The sequence below is a fragment of the Helianthus annuus genome, chromosome 7 (genome assembly GCF_002127325.2).
Source record: "Helianthus annuus cultivar XRQ/B chromosome 7, HanXRQr2.0-SUNRISE, whole genome shotgun sequence".
NCBI lineage: Eukaryota > Viridiplantae > Streptophyta > Magnoliopsida > Asterales > Asteraceae > Helianthus > Helianthus annuus.
Window position 1 is genome coordinate 11,564,403 of NC_035439.2, and position 21,186 is coordinate 11,585,588.

At 40.3% G+C, this 21,186-nt stretch overlaps 1 protein-coding gene across 1 annotated transcript; it reads left to right on the plus strand.

The window, feature by feature from the left end:
• The first annotated feature begins 250 nt into the window (after positions 1 to 250).
• Positions 251 to 2,265, plus strand: LOC110875695 (casein kinase II subunit alpha-1). The gene is made up of 6 exons (XM_022123900.2): positions 251 to 380; positions 475 to 509; positions 1,076 to 1,158; positions 1,270 to 1,333; positions 1,797 to 1,865; positions 1,979 to 2,265. Exons 1-6 carry the CDS (start codon positions 269 to 271, stop codon positions 2,042 to 2,044), a joined length of 429 nt encoding a protein of 142 aa, XP_021979592.2. The 5' UTR covers positions 251 to 268; the 3' UTR covers positions 2,045 to 2,265.
• The last annotated feature ends 18,921 nt before the right edge of the window (positions 2,266 to 21,186 follow it).

Sequence of the window (21,186 nt, forward strand, 5' to 3'; positions counted from 1 at the left end):
TCATAGACGGACTAGTGGAGTATCATCGTGCCACCAACAGAACCACCCGATCATATCTATCTCCACTAGGCATAATGCATATACACCAATTCAAGAGGAAACCTAATAAATATGGGAAAAACCCCCTTGTGGGAATCGAACCCAGAACCTATTAGTACTAAAGCCTTATCCCACCTCAAAGATGCCACTAGTCTATAAAGTCATGGGCAAGCTAATAACACTTTATTCATACATAGTTGTTGTACACATTCTCATTAGACTATAGGGTATGGGTACCGTCCCCCATCCCGTCGAGCTCCGGCGACGCCGGCACACCACGCCGCCCCCCTCCCGTCCCGTCCTCAGCGGCAGCATCTGGACGTTGGCGACGATCCAATCTGGTGGGCCCCGTCCCCAAAATCTAGGGTTTTATTTTCGATTTTAACGGCAAAATTCAACTGATTTGCAGACTTATTGTTAGCCATATACACTCAGGATTAGATCCAGTTTCTGTTACTGAGCTTATCCAGGTACGTATTTAGCTTCTCGATCGGTTTTATGTTTAGATTTGGGGAAAGTGAAGTTTTACTTGTCGGTTAGTGGATTGATTTGAGTTTAATGAAATGTTAGGGTTTTTGTTTATGTAAATTTAGGTTAAAGTGTTGTGATCTTGATATGGATGATTTTTTCTCAAGTAGTGGTGTTCATATTTTCAGTTAGGTTTTTTTTCGGTTATGATTTCGGTTCGATTTTCAGTTAATTCTTTATCTAAACAATCTGTGATTAATTGTTCATGAAATCGGTTTTTGAAACAAAAATGTTGTTTGCTAGTATTTTTGTAATATATGATGGAATATTGGATGTAGTTTTTGAGTAAAGGAAAGGATGTACTTTTATATGATTATTGGTGTGTCATGTGTGCATATGATTCTGCTTTGTATGAATCGTAAATCATAACTGTCATACTGTTATGTTGGTCAAATTGTTGTTAGTCTGCTAGTCTAGTATGAATCGTACGAAGACGTTTTGATCGGCGATATTATGGTAGTTAAGATATTAAGTAGGCTGGTTTAATGATCTAAAATTGCGACTACAGGTGCTTGGGACCGATGAGTTAAATGCATATTTGAACAACTATCAGTTAGAGCTTGAACCACAACTTGAAGCTCTTGTTGGAAGGTAAAAAAAGTTTTTTTTTTCAATAAGAGTATGTGTGCTGTCCAATTTTTAATTGGTGGAATAGATATATTATTTGCAAGTTAAATGGTATATGTGTGTGTGTGTGCACAGGCATAGCAGGAAACCGTGGTCCAAATTTATGAATGCAGATAATCAGCATTTAGCATCTCCAGAGGTAATAGAATCTGATATTGGAATCTTGTAAAAGATTAGTTTGATAATAGCTGTAAGACCTACCGTACTGGGGCGTTTTTGCCCCCTGATACCGCCCCAAAACGCCGGATCACGCCAGCACCTCCACTACACGTGGGCGTGTTTGGCTCCTTTTTGGTTTAGGCGTGGTATAAAAAAACGCCGGGTGGGGGGAAGTTTGGCCAATGAGATTTTTTATTTATTTTTTTTAATACAAAACATAATGCCCAATAATGCCCCATCCCCATTACATCCATTCTAGAAAACGCCCAATAATGCCTCATCCCCATTACATCCATTTTAGAAAACGCCCAATAATGCCCCATTGCTGACTGGCCTGCCACATGGCGTAAAACGCCCAAGGGTGAATCATGCCCACTACGCATGGTCTAAGTGTTACTAAACTCGAAAATAGTTGTTCTAACTGTACGTCGATTATCAATCAGGCCATTGACTTTCTGGATAAACTTCTTCGCTATGATCATCAGGACAGGCTCACAGCAAAAGAAGCAATGGTAATTAATTCTTATATATTAGCACCATACTAGATAGACGGTTAATATTGCATTGGTTACATACTATATCTCTTAGTGCATATTGAAATCATTGCCTAATGTCTTTTGCATAGGCACACCCTTACTTCAGAAAACAGCAGGATACGGACACAGTAATCGGGCACAGACAAATGTTATAGAACGACCTTGATACATCCGTTGTGTTTAGATGACCCTATCAGTAATAAGACTCGTATTCTGTCGTTTCTCGTTTGATTTTTATTTTCCTAAATCATAACTGTCATACTGTTATGTTGGTCAAATTGATGTTATTTAGCCGTCTACCGTGTTTATGTTCAAATAAACTAAAGATTCTTGAACATATCAGATAGTTTTTGTTACTTTAATTCACTTGTATTAATTGCCATAATTAGTGGGGTAGGTTCATCCTTCCATACCCTCTATTTTTGTGGGATGGACCATCCTTGGGAGGACTATGATGTGACGCCTACGTGGCGGATCATCCTCCAAGGGAGGACCATCACCATACCCTCTAGCCTTATTCATGAATCATGATAAGAGATTAAGAGTTGACATCAACTGGTAAGATACTTGAACGTTGCCATCTTTATCAAAATTTGGCTTTATGAGTAAGTTAAAGAAAGTAGAATACTAACTATTTTTAAAATAGTATTAATGCAAATAATTAATTAATACATAAACGTACTAAGACTACATGGTATGGTGATGGACCATCCTTGAAGGATGATCCGCCACGTAGGCGACACATCATAGTCCTCACTAAGATGGTCCATCCTCCAAAACTAGAAGGCATGGTAGGATGATCCTAGTCATAGTCCTTCAACACTTTTTATGTTTTTTTATTTTTTTTATTATTTTATTTTTTTTAACATTTGACAAATATACTAATAAAATATTTTCATTAATATTAAACACACATTACATAAATATTAAAAAAACATAAACTTAAAAAAAAAAGACTTAATAAAAATAAACATAAAGTTAAATAATTTGATGCTTTTTCATGATGTCGTTTTGTAGTTTTTTCCCATTCCTTAAGCCGAATTTTTTCATCGGAGATTCGGATTTTCTCATTCGACAATCGGACCTTTTCTTTTAACTTCTCGTCCGATGCACGACTTTTTTCTTCGACGGCCCGCTCCTTCGCCTTCGACTTTTGGGCCGATATGTCGTTGTACACTTTTAGGTGTTCCATAAACTCAACCATGTTCGGGTCCACCGTTTCCTTTCCTTTTCCCTTGGCCCGCTCCTTTTTTGTTTTGTCTCGGCCCGGTGGACGCTCGGGTTCACGTACGTTATACTCGTCTTCGTCATAGTCGGCGTCATCATTTAAGTTAATGTGACACCTCGCGTCCGATCCACCGGCGCTTAAACTACCCGTTTCCGATGTTTTTTGGCGTTTCGCCATCGCCACCTCGTTAGGAATGGGCGCCCATTTTGGGTCGTTTTTTAGAACCATCCACGCGCGAACGTGAGGAAAGTTGGAACCATGATTATTTTGCTTATACTTTTCCAATGCCATTTTGAACACATCTTCGTCGTTCCACCCGCTACGACGGTCACTTGTATATAACTTGTTATACTCCTCGCAAAACCGATTAACGGCCGAGTTCAATTTTCGCCACTTCGAGGAAACCGAGTCGATATCTCTATACGGGCCTTGGTCCATCATGGCGAGAAACTTGGTCAATACCTTGGACCAAAACCCGTCACCCGGTTGGTTATTACCTATAAAAAAACAAACAAATAAAAGTAAATAAACAAAACAAACCTTACAACATATAAAATAATAAAAAAAAACTTACTGTTATGAATTAAAAAATTAAAAAACTTAAACTAAACTAACTGTGAAGAATTAAAAAATTATTAAATTTAAAAACTTAAAAACTAAACTTAAAAAAACCTACTGTTATTAAAAAAAAATTAAAAACTAAACTTAAAAACTATTAAATTTAAACCAAAAAAAAACTATAACACTTAATAGGGGGGCCCACACTTTTTGCGTCGTCGCCAACGTCCATTTTCGGACGGAGAAGACGGAGACGGTAGGGGGCGGCACGGTGTTTGGACCGTCGCCGACCCGCGACAGGCCGGGGCCGACCCCCATACCGTATAGCCTAATACGGAACGTTAGGATATTAACATCAACGTCATCTTGCCAAAATAATATGCATGTGATGTTGATATTTCCTAAAAAAAAATAAGTTGATTTTGGTTTACATTCACCAAGAATTACTTATAATTTTGTCAATTAAGAAATTAATATTTTTATATAAAAGTTAAAATCTTGTGTATTATACGAGTTGAATTAATATAATATTATATACTTGGACATAAAAAGTTATCTCTTTAAAAACAGGTACGGATTAAATAAAACCATATATCATACAAATTAAATAAAATATAACATTATTTGTTAACACACACAATTATCAAGATACATCTTCAAAATATGAACTTCGACATAACATTTATGAATTCTGTTATGTTCATTTTTAAAACAACTTTAACTGTGTAGTAACTTTTTTTATGTAATTGATAAATATTAGTTCAATATAAATGTATTTACTCCTTTAGGAACATCTGTAATGGTTAATGTCCACTAAGAGGGATTTTTCGTTACATCAGCATCATAACGTCTCTTTAAAAATGTTTATTGATTAACGTCCCTTTATGCCCTTTCAATCATTACTTTATATTTTGTTTCTTTCTATCGGGCATTATACTAGAAACGATTCTTCCTTTTCATGCCCTTATAATGCCCAGGGACTGTGTTGAGGGCGTTATTAAACCCCTATAATGCCTCATTACGCATTTTCTAAATATCAAATTCACTTGTTAATGATCACAATAAATACCAATAATTAAATAATAATTATTCATGATTAACTAGGAGGGAAAAACGGAAAACCAAAAAGTAGATGACTTAAAATGATGACAACGTCCCTCAACATTTTCTTTTATTATATAGTATAAATATAGATGGTAGGAGTTGGCTACAAAGCCTACTTTTCGTACAAAGTGTAGGAAACAATTTTGACATCTAGTTATTTTATACAAAAGGGCATAACGGTAATTGGATAATTATTTTAATTATAGAAGATTTAATATCCTAAACAATTTAACGAGATTTTTAAGGAAACTGCATATACTCTTTGATTTCAAAATCGAAGGTTATCTTTTATTTTACGATAATCGCTAATTCATATTCACATTCCATTATTTTTTGATAGTGTGTTTTATCACTTCATGGGTTCTTCACACTGTGTTATATCAATTTTCATAATTAAACACACCCCAAACGTATTTCGAACATAAGACACATTCACTATTTTCTTGACGTTGTGTTTATCAGTTTATGGGTTTATCATATTGTGTTATATCAGTTTTCACAATTAAACACATCATTTACACATAAAACACGCTAGTGTCTGAAATACGGAATACAAAACACACTAGTGTTAGAAATACATAAAATAAAACACACCAGTGTCTGATTCGATGTAGACACACTAGCGTCTTAAATACACAGTATAAATCACACGTGTCTAAAATACATAATATAATATAAAACAAAGCAGATTCAGAGGTGTGGAGGTTTATGGTATAACAATTGTTTCCTTATTTAAAACATACTAGTTTTGGAGGAGCGAAGGTAGAGAGAGAGGGAGAGAGAGAGAGAGATAAACTTGCGAGAAAGGTGAGGAAGTTTATGGTATAACAGTTGTTTCTTTATATAAAACAAGTTAAATGACACATTTACCCCCAATCAATTAAATTAGCCTACTTTTAAGACACACACATTACTGAAATGCCACCAAGATGATCTCAATCATCAAACACACTGATCCAATGGTTAAGATCACTTCCTACACTTTGTAGAGGAACCTCACCCAAATATAGATAAATATTTTGACCTTTAAAACAAGTTAATGCACTTTTAATATAACTTATGAACTCTCCCCCTCTCTCCTTCACGTTGGTGATGCTCCCTTTGTCTGCATGAACTTCTCTTACATGAACGCACCCTCCCATCACCCCCTCATAGTCCTTGTGGATGGCGTTTGTGTGATGAGCGTTCCCCTTCCTCTCTCATCCTTATCAATCGCAATGAGTTGTCATGTCCACACGACTCATGGATATCAATTCAAGATGCTCTTAGGGTTTGTTTGGTATGGTGTAATGGAATAGATGAGGGAATGAAATGAGCGAGGTAATAGAATGGAGAAAGGAATGAAATGGACCATTACCATTCCATAGTATTGTTTGGTTACATGTAGGAATGGATTAAACCATTTACCTTGTGTTGTTTGGTAGGCAGAAAAATAGATGGAACAAAAGCGGCAATGGGTGGTGGAGTTGGTGATGGGTGGCTGCGGCGGTAGTCGGTGGTGGCACCGACAACGATGGGTGGTGCCAGTGGCCGATGGTGGTAGTGGGCAGCGGTGGTTAGTAATGGCGGGTAACGGTGGTCCGTGGCTGTAGCGTTGGTTGGCGGGGTGCCGATGGTCGGTGGCGGTCACTGTGGTAGTGATAGAGGGTGGTGGCAAAGGTGGGTGGTAGTGGTGGTGGTCGGTGGTGGTGGCGGGTAGGGGTGTGCAAAAAACCGAATTAACCGAACCATAACCGAATTAACCGATAAAACCAAACTGAAAAAACCGAACCAAATAACCGACCCGTTATAACCATTAAAACCAAATAACCATAATCACCATAACCGATCGGTTATGGTTATGGTTATGGTTATGGTTATTGGTCAAAACCGACCCATGCACACCCTTATTGGCGGGTGGTGACGACGCGCGATGGTGGCGGGGTCGGTGGCGAGAGGTGGCAGCGGTGGTCGGGGTGACGATGGTGGTTTTCGGCGGTGGAGGGTGGCGATGGTGGCGATGGTGCCTGTGATAACGGTGCTCGGTGGTGGCGGTGGTCAGCGGTGTTGGGTGGCAGAGGGAGGGTGGCGGTGGCGGGAGGTGACGACGGTAGTCGGGGTGGTGGCGGTGGTTGTCAGCGGCGGCGGTGGTGGTCAGCATCGTAGGGTGGCGGATGGTGGTGGTCGGCAGCGGTGCCAAAAGGTGGCAGGTGGTGATGGTGATTGCTAGTGGTGTCGTGGTGGTGGTTGGTGGTAGTGTTGGCGATAAAGGGTAAAAGGGGGAATGAAATGCCTTAGGTAATAGGTGATTCCATTATATTAACCAACCAAACACATTTATTTTTATTCCCTTGTATAATTCATTTCATTTCGCCTCTTATTTCTTATTTCTTATTCCAACTTACCAAACACTACCATTTATAATTATTTTTCCGTAATGTCATACCACCTCAGTTATCTTTTTTTTTTGAACAACAATCAAACTTTATTCATTCAACAGAAAAGAAACCAACATATAGCAAGATGCTATATATCGCAACTTTTCTATTAAGTGTACAATCCAGAATATTAAAACTTACATCAAGGAATCAAAACACAATCTAGATAGACTAAAAATTACTCCATAAAAATGAAATTCTTCCACTCACTCCATGTTAATCCTGAGTGTTTTGCTCTTGTTCTTATCCAGTCATACGACTCTTCTTTGATCTCTTCCACAATCTTGGTTGGATCCGTGACCTTGTTGTTATAGACTTTATTGTTCCTATTTTTCCAAAGATGCCACACGGTTAACAGGTGTATAGCATATATTATTTTCACCTTCTTCCTGGGCCATTCTGCTTTTTCTTTAAGTCTTGTTTTTATCTTTTCTCGTTGATCCCGAAGGGGTGTTTTAATCCACAACCATAGCGGCAACCAAACTTCTTTAACAACAGGACATTGAATTCCAATATGATCGGCCGTTTCCGGTTCTAATCCGCACACCTTGCATATAGAGTTTGCTTATTTTTAAGGAACTTATCCGGATCGGGCGGTTCCTTACTGGATGGAACAACCCCAAAGTGCCTGAGATACCTTAATTGTTCTATATTAAGATGAGAACACAAGAGGTTGTTGGTGAGGGTGATTCCTATGCTAAATGTAGGTGGACAAGTCCAACCCTTTCCCGGGCTCTCGTTAAAGAAGGTGTATGTCGAATCGCTCGGGTCTATGTATGCATCGAATGAAGTCGATGGGGAGTCCTTCACGGCACAGTCGACACAGGGACGACTATCGCTCAAGTCTTCTCTAGAGTTGGAGGTGATATCGGGAACAACGAGGTTGTTTTTATCTGAATGCGATCTCAATAATTCTAATCGGGTATCGTCTTGTGATGAATTAAAATCCATCTCAAGTTCTTTTAACCAATTAAGAATTAGATCTTCTAATTGAAATAGTTCATCAAGAAGCATTTCTCCTAGAAGGTCCGGTTGAGCGCATTCGAGGGAGAGATAGGGATTATTTTTACTTTCGCCCCTCTTAGGGCTACAGGAAAACAATGGGTCTATATAGTGGGGCTTGTAATTTAGAAAATAACATTCTAATTCTTTATGAGAGCCACCACATATTTGACACCACGTCCCATAAGAGTGCTGAAAGTAAAAAATATCAGTATCACTCATGTTTGTGTCAGAAATTACCAACCGTCGGGATCTTACGGTTCTGTTTTCAGTAACTGACGCTTGGGCACGGGGTGTGTTGAGTGGGCACGGCCCCGTGTTCAGCTACTGTCTGACTTAAAACAAGATTGCCAGTACCAAAGATTGGGCACGGGGCGTGTTCAGCGGGGGCGGCCCGTGCTAAGTTCTGCATGTTTTGGTCAAAAAATCACACAAGGATAATGTAACCAAACTTTATGTAAACGGGGTATGATGCTTGGTTAACTATGAAAGTAAAGGATCACTTCTGTGATAAAGATGCAAAGACACAACGATTTATACGAGGAAAAAGCCCTTGATCAATATATGATCTCCGGCATAAAAAACCTCGGGTGATGGCAACTACCGATCACCAAACTTCAATATAAGAACAAAATGATTACAACTTCGGATGATAATGAGCTGAGTACAAGGATCACTATTGTTTCGAGTGTCTAAGTGTGTAAGAGTTGCGTTGTATGTCGTGTGTGTTCTTCCGAATGAGGAAGAGTGGTATTTATACGTGTGTAGGTGACCTATTTTAGGTAGCTAAACTAATATTCAACTCATTACCCCTTTAGAAATGAGATACAATCTAGCCTAAATTGCTGCCCATGAATCAAGCCATGTTTCCATATCCTGTGCAACGTCTATCTCCGATTAAGCTCTTGCCATAATTGTGAAGACGCGTCCCTTGATCATGATGCTTAGAGCGTATCCTGCTAGATATTCCTGCATAAATAACATTGCATTAAGCGAAGATGATCGTTAGTATGAGGATCCTATAATGTCCCATGATCCTGATCCTGAAGTCCGGCTGAGGATCACTGTCTGCCAAGGAAATAAGGATCACTGGTTAGGATCACGTGTAAGGATCACCTATAATAAAAATCCAGCCCTAACAATTGCCCCCAAAATATAAGGAGTTTATTGTAAATTGACGAGTTATATTTTGTTTCGATCTTATCTCCAACGGGCGACTCCGAATAACTAGCCGTTACACATGGACTAGCCGTTGTGATCATTACGTCATAGATGTGACAATCCCTGCAAATCATGATTATAAATAGGAGATAGGGTTAGGATCATTTTGCATTTAAATTCAAGATACACTCCCTTTATATTCTGCACCGAAGATTGATCAGGTATTCTTCTCTTTCTCTCTTTCTTATCTCTTTGCTCTGTTTTCTGTCTCTTCACAAACATGTTGCTCCGGAATTCTCCACACAAGGATTCCAAGAAGGATAGTCCCTTAAAAAGCCAGGGGATTATCAAGGATTCTCCTACAGAGAGGTGTTGCTTCACTGATGTTCACATAGACAGAATTCGTCATTGCTTTCCGGTGAATGCTGTTTTCAAGTCCTTCACACCTACCGCTCTGAGTGACTCTGTTTCGGATACCTGGGTGGCTTTTCCTGCTACTCCATTTACCATAGGGTATTCATATCCTTTTCCATTGTTCACCCAATCTTTCTTTTCCTTAACCGGCATCTCATATATCCAAGCTATGCCGATGATCTGGAGGGTGGCGGAGTTAGCCGAGTTTTACGATCTCACCACCTTTGGTTCTCACCGGTATTTGTTGAAACGGAAAGCCGGGGAGGATCACCCTGTCTTCAAGGTTACTAAGAACGATACAAACTGGAAGCGTCGCTTTTTCTTTGTTAGGAGGGATTCCATCCCAGATGGGAAGGATCTGCCCAAGGAATGGGCCACTCATGGTAGGATAGAGGATCCTCGAAGGATCACTATCAGCCCTGTCTCATATAATGAGGATCACTAATATCTCTTTTTATCTCTTGTGCAGCTGTATCCATTGCTCATCTGAAATTAAGCCCTGCTGCAAAAGAGAGAGTCCTAGCTTTTAAAAAGCTCAATCCTGAAATCAGAAGTTTCCAAGTCACCGTCCAAGATTCTCAAGAAGTATCCTCTGCATCTGCCACTATGTCAAGTAAGTATCCTTATAGAAAATAAATTAAATGTAGGATTGTTTGATTAATAAAGCAACTTATCTTGTTTTTGATTGTGTAGGTGCTGGAAAATCTGCCAGGTCTGTCAAATCTGCCTCCAAATTTGGGATAAGTGATCTTGCCAATGTCACATCTTCAAAGAAGAAGGCTCCTGCTGCCAGTCCTTCAGTTTCAGCTCCCAAAGCACCTATCCGAGGCAAGGGGAAGAAGAGGAAGACTACTGAAGACCTACAAGGATTTCCCCTCCTCCGTCAGCAATTCCTTGACTATGTGAATGAGGTAAGGATCACTGCCCCTGTTGGTTATCCGTCTCGCATATCCTGTTTGTGTATCCTGCTTTTCTTGAGGATCATCTGATCCTAAGCTTATCTTTTTTCTCCTGTTGCAGAAACTTGCCGAGATTGAGACCTATCTTGGCCATGTTGAGGACCAGGAGAGCCAAATTGCCGAGCTTCAACAAATGGGCGTGCTTAAGGATCTCAAGATAGCAGATCTTGAGAAGGAACTCCGGGCCACGAAGGATGAGGCTGCTCAGAGGTTGATCGATATGGATAACGAGAAGCAGGAGATCACCCAAGATGCAAAGGTCTCCGCGGCAATTGCTATGTACAAGATACAACTTCAGATGGCTGAGGAGGCTCAGGATCCTACCTTTGACAAAAGCTCGTGGGACGTTGAAGGTTGGAAGGCAAGGCTGGCGGACCTGGAGGACGAGGATGAGGCTGAGGAGATCCCCATGCTGGAAGGTGGTGATGCTGAGAAGGATCAAGGTGGAGATGCTGGTGGTGACGAAGCAGCGAAGGTGTAGGCTGCATGATTGGGCGATGATGGATATTGTTGACTAGGCCGGAGCCCAATTTTTTAGGTTTGGTAATAGTTTTTTGTGGTTGTTGATTGTTTGTGAACAATTATGGTCTGTAATCTCTGAACAATAGTCTTTAGGGTAAAGGATCCTGGATCCTTCAAACAATAGGTGGGATTACAAAAGGTGGAGGGATCCTCTGTTTGGGGGATGAAGCCTTTGTGATCCTGCCGCTTTTACTTTCCTGCACAATGCTAAGACCGCATAGACAATGGACACCCTTTGCCAACCCATGTGGACGGGCCACGTTTTGCTGGTAGAAATGTGGGTTGGCAATTTTGACAACTTTTTGAAAGGGTTAATGATCCTTTTGTTTAATAATATAACTTTAACTTTTCTGGCTTATCTCGTGTTGTTATCCTTATCTTCTTGTTTCTTAGTTGTTTTTGTAGTATATTTGTTTAAGGTGGCAAGAGTTGAAAATATGTTATCCAAATCTAGGATATGATCCCAGATCAAATATCCTGATATTGAAAATTTTCAAAGTACTTTAGTTCAAGGATCATAGGTTTAGTTGTCAAAGTATAAGGGTCGGTTAGGATAATGAATATAATCAAAATAGTCAAGGATCATACCTGAGGATCCAAGTCAGGATCCTAACCTTCAATCGAGACAATCGTAGATAAGATTTTGATGGATAATAAGGATCAAGGATCCTTATGTGTTTTACCTTTGACAATCCTGAAAAACGAAGCACAACTTGGGACTAAGCCAATGTAAGAAATAAATTAGTAACTGGGGACATGCCCAAAGGATAACTGAGAATGATCCCGGAGGATCACTGGGGACAAGCCCATAGGATAACTGGGGACAAGCCCGAAGGATCGTATGTAAACTGGAGTATGGCCCTTTCTGGCGATTATCCAAACTTAGTGACATGAAAATGTCAAAACCTTAGCTAACGTGAAAACGTTAGAAACCTTAGGAACGGATGTATGGTACGTCTACCATTATACATAGGATCCTGGGTATAGCCAGTACGATGAGGTTGTCAGCCCCGGAAGTGGGTACTGGTCCCAAAGACGTGAACTATATCAGGATCATCGAGCGCTGCTGGCGGAAACTGGGGATAATCCCAAGGATAACTGGGGTTGGACCCAAGGATCTGTGGTGCTTTTGAAGATCTTTTGACGATATGCTGAGGATACCTGAACTTATCATAACTCAAATGTTCCGTGAGTAGAGGATGAAGGATACATGATCCTTATCCTTAGGTAAAAAGTAAGAAAATGCAATAGTTTCTAGGATAAGCATATTACCAGAGTAAGGATCACTGATATCACCGGGATCCTTTAAGGATACTTCAATGTAAGGATCACGTGCATGGAGGATCATGTTCACATGAAATATTTCTTTAAGTGAACAGCATTCCAGGCTCTTGGCAACAAGTTTCCTTCCATGGTTAGCAACCTGTATGCCCCCTTTCCTGCTTCAGCTTCAATCAAGTAGGGACCTTCCCATTTTGGTGCTAACTTCCCGTCAGCAGGATTGATAGTATTCTGAAATGCTTTTCTCAACACCATATCTCCGACTTGGAATTTCCTTAATCTGACATTTTTGTTGTAGGCACCAGCCATTCTTTGTTGGTAGCTTGCCATCCTTATCCTAGCTAGATCCCTGATTTCTTCAATAGTATCCAAATCCTGAGCCAGGATTGCAGCATTTTCTTCAGGATCACGAGCACTTGTTCTAGCGGTTGGGATCACCATCTCTGTTGGGATCACTGCTTCTGCCCCAAATACTAAAGAAAAAGGTGTTTGACCAGTGGCGTTCTTGGGAGTTGTTCTATCAGCCCATAGCACATAAGGTAACTCCTCTGCCCATTTTCCCTTCTTAGATCCTAGCTTCTTCTTCAGATTGTTGATGATGATCTTGTTGGATGATTCTGCTTGACCATTGGCTTGTGGATGAACTGGTGTTGATGTTATCATCTTGATTCCCCAACTGTCACAAAAGTTAGTGGTTCTGCTTCCAATGAATTGGGAGCCATTATCACATACAATTTCAGAGGGAATGCCAAATCTAGTTATAATATTTCTTTTGATGAAGGATATGACTTCCTTTTCTCTGACTTGGGCGAAGGCTTCAGCTTCTATCCACTTAGAAAAATAGTCAGTCATGGCAAGCATAAATACTTTTCCGCCAGGTGCTTTAGGAAGCTTGCCCACTATATCCATTCCCCATCTCATGAATGGCCAAGAGGATGGTATAGGGTGTAGCAGTTCAGCTGGTTGATGAAGGATATTGCTGTGTCTTTGACAAGGATCACATTTCCTGGCATATTCTACAGCATCCCTTTTCATGGTTGGCCAGTAGTATCCTGTTCTAAGGATCCTTGAGAATAATGCCCTGCCCCCAGTGTGGTTTCCACAATCTCCTTCATGGAAGTCTCTCAACACTTCTTCAATTTCAGGATCCTCAATACATCTTAAGTATGGTCCTGCAAGGGATCGTTTATATAGCACATTATTTAAGATTGTAAATTGAGATACCTTGATCCGGAAAGCTCTAGGATTTTCTCCCATTGGAATCTCTCCGTTTTGCAAGTATTTCATGATTGGTGAGACCCATGATCCTGAATAAGATTGAGCTACTTCACTAGGGATTATTGCAGTATCCTCTTCTATTTCCATGGCCACTTGATTTTCAATAGCAGGAGCCAGGATATGGATGATAGGGATACTTATGTCTTCTGGAATTTTCAAGGATGATCCTAAGTTGGCCAATGCATCAGCTTCCGTGTTATCCTCCCTTGGTACCTGTGTTAAGCTGAAAGAAACAAAAGAGAGTGCCAATTTTTTGACTATCTCTAAATATTTGGTTAGTTTTTCACCTTTAACAGCATAGGATCCGTTAAAGTGATTGGTGATCAATAATGAGTCTACATATACTTTAAGATATTTTACCCCCATATCCTTAGCAATTTGCAAGCCAGCAATCAAGGCTTCATACTCAGCCTCATTGTTAGTTGCTTGGAACTCACAGGCTATGGAGTGGGGTATTATGTCCCCCTGTGGCGATTTTAGTAGGATCCCGAGCCCTGTGCCCTTGACATTTGAGGATCCTTCAGTGTGTAATATCCAAGGATCCTTGGTTTCATCCAGCTGCTGGACCTCCAATTCTGCTTCTTTTTGTAGATCACTACTGAAATCAGCCACAAAGTCGGCTAAGGCTTGTGATTTAATGGCTGTTCTTGGTTCATATCTTATATCATGGGCACTAAGCTTCACTGCCCACTTAGCCATTCTCCCTGACATCTCCGGTTTCCTGAGGACATTCTTAATTGGAAAATTAGTTTTAACAACAATAGTATGGGTTTCAAAATAATGCCTTAACTTAGTGGATGCCATGATTAATGCAAGAATAAGTTTTTCGAGGTGTGAGTACCTGGATTCGGCATCAAGTAGACTTTTACTTACATAGTAGATAGGATATTGTGTACCTTCATGATCCTTGACAAGGACAGCACTTACAGCGGTTGAGGATACCGCCAGGTATAAGGATAACACATCTCCTTTTTCCGGTTTTGCTAATGCTGGTGCTGAGGACATATATTCTTTAAGGGCTTGTAAAGCGTTCTCATGCTTCTCAGTCCATTCAAACTTCTTATTCTTCCTTAGGATATCGTAGAATTCTTTGCATTTTTCTGAGGATTTCGATATGAACCTGTTCAAAGCTGCTATCCTGCCTGTCAGTCTTTGAACATCCTTGGCATTGGCAGGAGATTTGATATTTATTAATGCTTTGATTTGTTCCGGACTTGCTTCAATGCCCCTCTGGGTTACCATGTATCCTAAAAACTTTCCTGCCTTAACACCAAAATGGCATTTCGAAGGATTAAGTTTCATGTTGTAACTATCAAGGATATCGAATGCTTCTTCCAAATCCCTTAGGTGATCCTCAGCTTTCTTTGACTTGACCACCATGTCATCTATGTACACCTCCATAGTTTTTCCAATTTGATCTTTGAACATCATATTCACCAGCCTTTGATATGTTGCACCTGCATTTCTTAGTCCAAAAGGCATGGCAATATAACAATACAAACCTGTTGGGGTCATAAAGGCTGTATCCTCTTGGTCAGATGGTTCCATCTGAATTTGTTGGAATCCAGATGATGCATCCATAAAGGTCAACAGTTCATGCCCCGCTGTTGCATCCACCATGGAGTCAATGTGGGGTAATGGGAAAGGATCCTTGGGACATGCCTTATTCAGATCAGTGAAATCGACACATACCCTCCACTTTCCATTTTTCTTTTGGACAACGACCACATTGGCTAGCCATTTTGGATATTTTACCTCTCTGATCATACCTGCTCGAAGTAGTCTCTCTGCTTCTTCTTGGATAATGGTATTCCTTTCTGGTGCAAACTTCCTCCTTTTTTGATGGATTGGTTTGATAGACCTGTCAATGCCAAGTTTGTGAGTAATAATATCCTTAGATATACCTGTCATATCTTCATGTTTCCAAGCAAAGGTAGATTTTCTTCTTTTGAGGAAGGATATCATGTCTTCTTTCATCCTGCCAAGGATCCCTGATCCGATATAGATATTTGATTCAGGATCACTAGGATCCAAGAGGATTTCATCCACATCTTGTTCCCTTGCCTCCAAGACATTCCTTGGAGGATACTGTAATTGCTATTGCTCCCTTGGCTTCGAGGTTGGCTTCATAGATGAGGTGTAACAATCCTTAGCCTCCTGCTGATCACTGTCGATCTTGATTATCCCCCATGGGCTAGGGAGCTTCACACATTGATGGTAGGTGGATGGGACTGCTTTCATATCATGTATCCAAGGCCTGCCAAGGATAACGTTGCAACAGGATAAACAGTCAATAACACAAAATTTCTGATAATTATGTAATCCTTCCACGTAGATTGGGAGTTTGATGTCCCCCAGAGTTTTCTTCGTTTCTCCACTGAATCCTACAAGCACGGAGGATCTTGGTGTGATGTCTGACTCTAGGATACCCATTTTCTTCAGAACATCAAGCTGGATAATGTTCACTGAGCTCCCTCCATCAATAAGGATCATGCGGACAAAATGGTTAGAGATAAAGAGAGTGATGACTAAACTATCATGGTGAGGATCCTGAATGTTAATGCGATCATCCTCATCAAATGTTATCATCTTCCCTTCTGAGACACTTGATGTTCTAATAGGCCTTTCACCATTATCCATTTTTGATTCTTTTGCATGTCTTTTGGCCGCCGAGAAGGATGTACCACAGATGTCTGATCCTCCGGATATAAAGTTGATCACTTGTGCATTTGCCGGAGGTGCTGGAGCTTTTTCGGGGATCCTTTCAGGATCTTGAGTCCTTTGCTTTTTTCTTCCCAACAATTCTTTTAGGTGCCCCTTGCTTAACAGATATCCAATCTCTTTTCTTAAAACTATGCATTCTTCAGTTAGATGCCCGAAATCCTCATGGTATGCACACCATTTCGACTTGTCTTTAGTCCCGAATGGTTTATCGTTCTTCCTGGGCCATCTAGCCTTTTCACCTAGATTCTGCATTGCAAGGATCAATTCATGATTATCAACGGAAAAACAGTATTCTGAGATTGGAGGATAATCTTCATCATCCTCTTCTTGGTCAACAGCATGCACATTCTTGTTCTCATTTCTATGGTAGGATTTGAATTTGTTGTTCTTGAAGGAGGATCCTTGCTTCTCCTGTTTTGAGGATCCTACTTGTCTCTCCTGGATCCTCTTGTCATCCTCTAGCCGGATGAACCTGAGTGCTCGAGTTCTTACTTCATCTAGATTCCTGCATGGTGTCATGACAAGATCATCATAGAATAATGAATCCTTAAGCAGTCCCATTTTGAAGGCTTCAACAGCCGTCGCCATATCCAAGTTGGGAATGTCCAAGGATTCTTTACTAAATTTAGTTATATAATCCCTTAATGATTCATTATGATTTTGAGTTATCCTGTACAAATCACTAGTTAATTTTTCAAATTTTCTGCTACAAGAGAATTGGTTATTGAATAAATTAACTAAATTAGCAAATGAAGTAATAGAGTAGGGGGGAAGACTTAGCAGCCACTTAAGAGCTGATCCAGTAAGAGTGGATCCAAATCCTTTACATAGGCATGCTTCCTTCAACTTTTCTGGGATAGGATTGATCTCCATCCTCTCTCTGTATTGTGCTATATGCTCCTCTGGATCCGTTGTGCCATCATACAGCTTCATGGTAGGGATATGGAACCTTTTGGGTACCTCTGCATCACAAATTGGTGGTGCAAAGCGAGATACCTTGTGGCTTCCATCTGCAATCTCTGGGATAGGCTTGACTACCCCTGGAACACTTGAGATCATATCTTTTAGCTTCTGCAACTCCCTGGCCATAGCATGATTGGTACCTGTATCCTGCATGAATACATGGTTAGTGGTAGGATAATTATTTAAAGTGTTACCTCCCATTGGGTTCAAGTTAGGGAACCCATATTGCTGGGATTCTGGAACAACGGAGGGACCAGTGGAAGCAATGGTCTGCATTGGAATGAAGTCCCCTTGATGGACATCTAGACTTCCTGTTTGCAAACTTTTTAGGGATCCTGGTATCTGGAAGGATCCTGGTGTCTGGGATGATCCGGGAACGAAGGAGGATCCTTGGCCCTGGAATGATCCTGGAACAAAGTAGGATCCTTGAAACTGCTGTGCCCCCGGATAGGCTCCTGAATTCATGAAGGATCCCATGTACTGAGGATAGGATCCTACTGGCTGAAAATGTGAGCCTGATGTCTGAGTCATTGCTGCCGAGTTGAGATGTGATCCTCTTGACTCCCCTATGATTTGCACGTCCGGGATCCCTGATGGCTGGGAAGTGATCATTGGAGTATAGAAGCTCAAGGATTTGGGCATCAGTGGGGAGTGATCCTCTGCCGGTTTCTTTTGTCTTTTGAGGTCTCCAATTTCCCTGAGGATCCTGTCATTAGTCTCATCCTGCCGCTGCATACGATCCTTCATCTGCAAAATTAAAGCAAATATATCACTAGTACTGGGAATAGAAGAATTCATAGCAGAAGAAGATGGAGGTTTAGAGAAAGTGGGAGTTGATCTCTTCTCAGTATTTTTCTGAGATCCTGCCGGTGGAGGAGGCAAAGTGGTCTGTGATGAGGTGACTGCAGACATCGCCGTGGACGTGTTCTTCAATGATGAAGCCATATAACTCTTTGAAATGATTTCGAACAAAAGATTTTCTTATGAATGAAGCACCAATTGCCCCACGGTGGGCGCCAAACTGTTTTGGTCAAAAAATCACACAAGGATAATGTAACCAAACTTTATGTAAACGGGGTATGATGCTTGGTTAACTATGAAAGTAAAGGATCACTTCTGTGATAAAGATGCAAAGACACAACGATTTATACGAGGAAAAAGCCCTTGATCAATATATGATCTCCGGCATAAAAAACCTCGGGTGATGGCAACTACCGATCACCAAACTTCAATATAAGAACAAAATGATTACAACTTCGGATGATAATGAGCTGAGTACAAGGATCACTATTGTTTCGAGTGTCTAAGTGTGTAAGAGTTGCGTTGTATGTCGTGTGTGTTCTTCCGAATGAGGAAGAGTGGTATTTATACGTGTGTAGGTGACCTATTTTAGGTAGCTAAACTAATATTCAGCTCATTACCCCTTTAGAAATGAGATACAATCTAGCCTAAATTGCTGCCCATGAATCAAGCCATGTTTCCATATCCTGTGCAACGTCTATCTCCGATTAAGCTCTTGCCATAATTGTGAAGACGCGTCCCTTGATCATGATGCTTAGAGCGTATCCTGCTAGATATTCCTGCATAAATAACATTGCATTAAGCGAAGATGATCGTTAGTATGAGGATCCTATAATGTCCCATGATCCTGATCCTGAAGTCCGGCTGAGGATCACTGTCTGCCAAGGAAATAAGGATCACTGGTTAGGATCACGTGTAAGGATCACCTATAATAAAAATCCAGCCCTAACACTGCAGAAGCTGAAAAATTAAGAAAATCCTAAAAAAATAGAAAAATAAGAAAAAATAATTAGTCCGTTGATTTTAAGCTTTCTTAAAATCCTTGTGTTTCCGGCAACGGCGCCAAAAACTTGATGCGCGTGTGGTGTGATATATTTTTATGTATATTTTTAGCCCTTTTTAACCACTTTAGTCAAGTTTTAAATTTATAAAACACGATATTTACTAACACCAAACACACATATGGGCAAGTGCACCCATCGTGAGCGTAGTATAGTGTTGGTAAGATACCGAGGTCGTCCAATGACACAAGAGCTTTTAATACCGGTTTATCCTCAACGTCTAATCAAATCAAAAATTTAGAAAAAGGTTTTAAACTAGAAAATAAAAACTAAAATGCTGAAAATAAAAATAAAGAAAATTAGATAGACAAGATGAATCACTTGGATCCGACTCGCCTTTAGTGTAACCATTGATTATTTCTGCACTTTTGCACTTTTTAAGAGATCATCTTAGTTATTGTAGTAGGGCCCCTCTTTTGAAGGTGACGTTACCCTCAACCCAGTAGTTTGAGTCAGCAAGGATACAATCCTAAAGGGTTGGATTATTGAAAGATAATTAATTACGTTATTAATGCATATTGTGGTAGGCCCCTCTTTTGAAGGTGACGTTACCCTCGGCTAAGTAGTCTGAGTCAGCATGGATACAGTCCTAAGTAGTCGGGTTAAAGTTTTAATAGTAGTTTACATATGAGGGGATCAAAGAGTTTGGACCCCCGCCATCCAATACCATTGGGTATTGAAGGAGGTCCTACTAAATTTGACCCATGTCCTTGCAGGATCTATACACTGAACAATGGCAAGACTCTTACCAAACCATTCCATTAACCCCCGACCAGGTAGCCAACATATCTCCATATAGACCGTGGAGATATGAATGGTGTAAATCTTTTATTTTATATAGACGATAAAATAATGCCAAGACACCACAGACAAAAGATAAGGAAGAATCACCTTCAACATATAAAACTAGTTATTAAAGTCATTAATACATAACCAAATAAAAAGTGTGAAAAGAAGCTCGGCCAAGGGATGATTTGCAAATGAGCCAAGCACCCTTATTTATTGCCTGAACAGAAGCTCGGGCACGACCCCGTGTCCATTGGGCACGACCCTGTGTCCATCCCTCTTCTCTTTCTTCATTAATTGCAGTTTGTCTGCATTAGTTGACCACGCCCCCGTGTCCGCTGGGCACGACCCCGTGTGTAGAAGCGTATCTGTACTATCAAGATTTCCTCAGATTCTGCGAATCTTAGAGTTGACCACGGCCCCGTGTCCGCTGGACACGCCCCCGTGGTGGGTGATAGAAGCTTCTACAACTTTGTCTTTTCTGCTGACACTTGGGCACGCCCCCATGCTCATTGAGCACGGGGCGTGTTTAGCCTTCTGTTCTCTTGTTTTTGCTTGGGAAGATGCTGTGGGGGGGGGGGGTCGGGCATGCCACGTTTGTTCCTTTTCTTGTATTTATGTTAGATTTAATTGCCTTTTTGCTTCTTTTGTTCATTTGAGCTCATTTAATCCTGAAAATACAAAAGGAAGACAATAACACACTTTTTCTAACATTAGTACTAAAATAGGTTAGTTTTATGCCACAATTGATGTAATTTATATGTTGCATTTTGTACGCATCAAATACCCCCACACTTGAATCTTTGCTTGTCCTCAAGCAAAACTCTTTATAATGTGGCTTTTCACTCCCAAATGGAATGGGTAGAAGAGAAGGTTTTTGGGCTTGTCATAGAGTGTCGGGATTCCAAGATTTTTATTAGGTTTTATTTTTATTTTATTTACAATCCTATTCGTCATGATTTATTTAAAACATTACATAAGATAAATTACTTATTTGGGCATAACATGCCTTTTTTTTAAATTCCATTTATATACAAG

Excerpts from the sequence above, each read along its gene's own strand:
- LOC110875695 (XM_022123900.2), top strand. The coding sequence starts at position 269 with ATGGGTACCGTCCCCCATCCCGTCGAGCTCCGGCGACGCCGGCACACC. Across the intron at positions 510-1,075 it reads CTGTTACTGAGCTTATCCAG|GTGCTTGGGACCGATGAGTT; the intron begins GTACGTATTTAG and ends TTGCGACTACAG. Across the intron at positions 1,159-1,269 it reads CTTGAAGCTCTTGTTGGAAG|GCATAGCAGGAAACCGTGGT; the intron begins GTAAAAAAAGTT and ends GTGTGTGCACAG.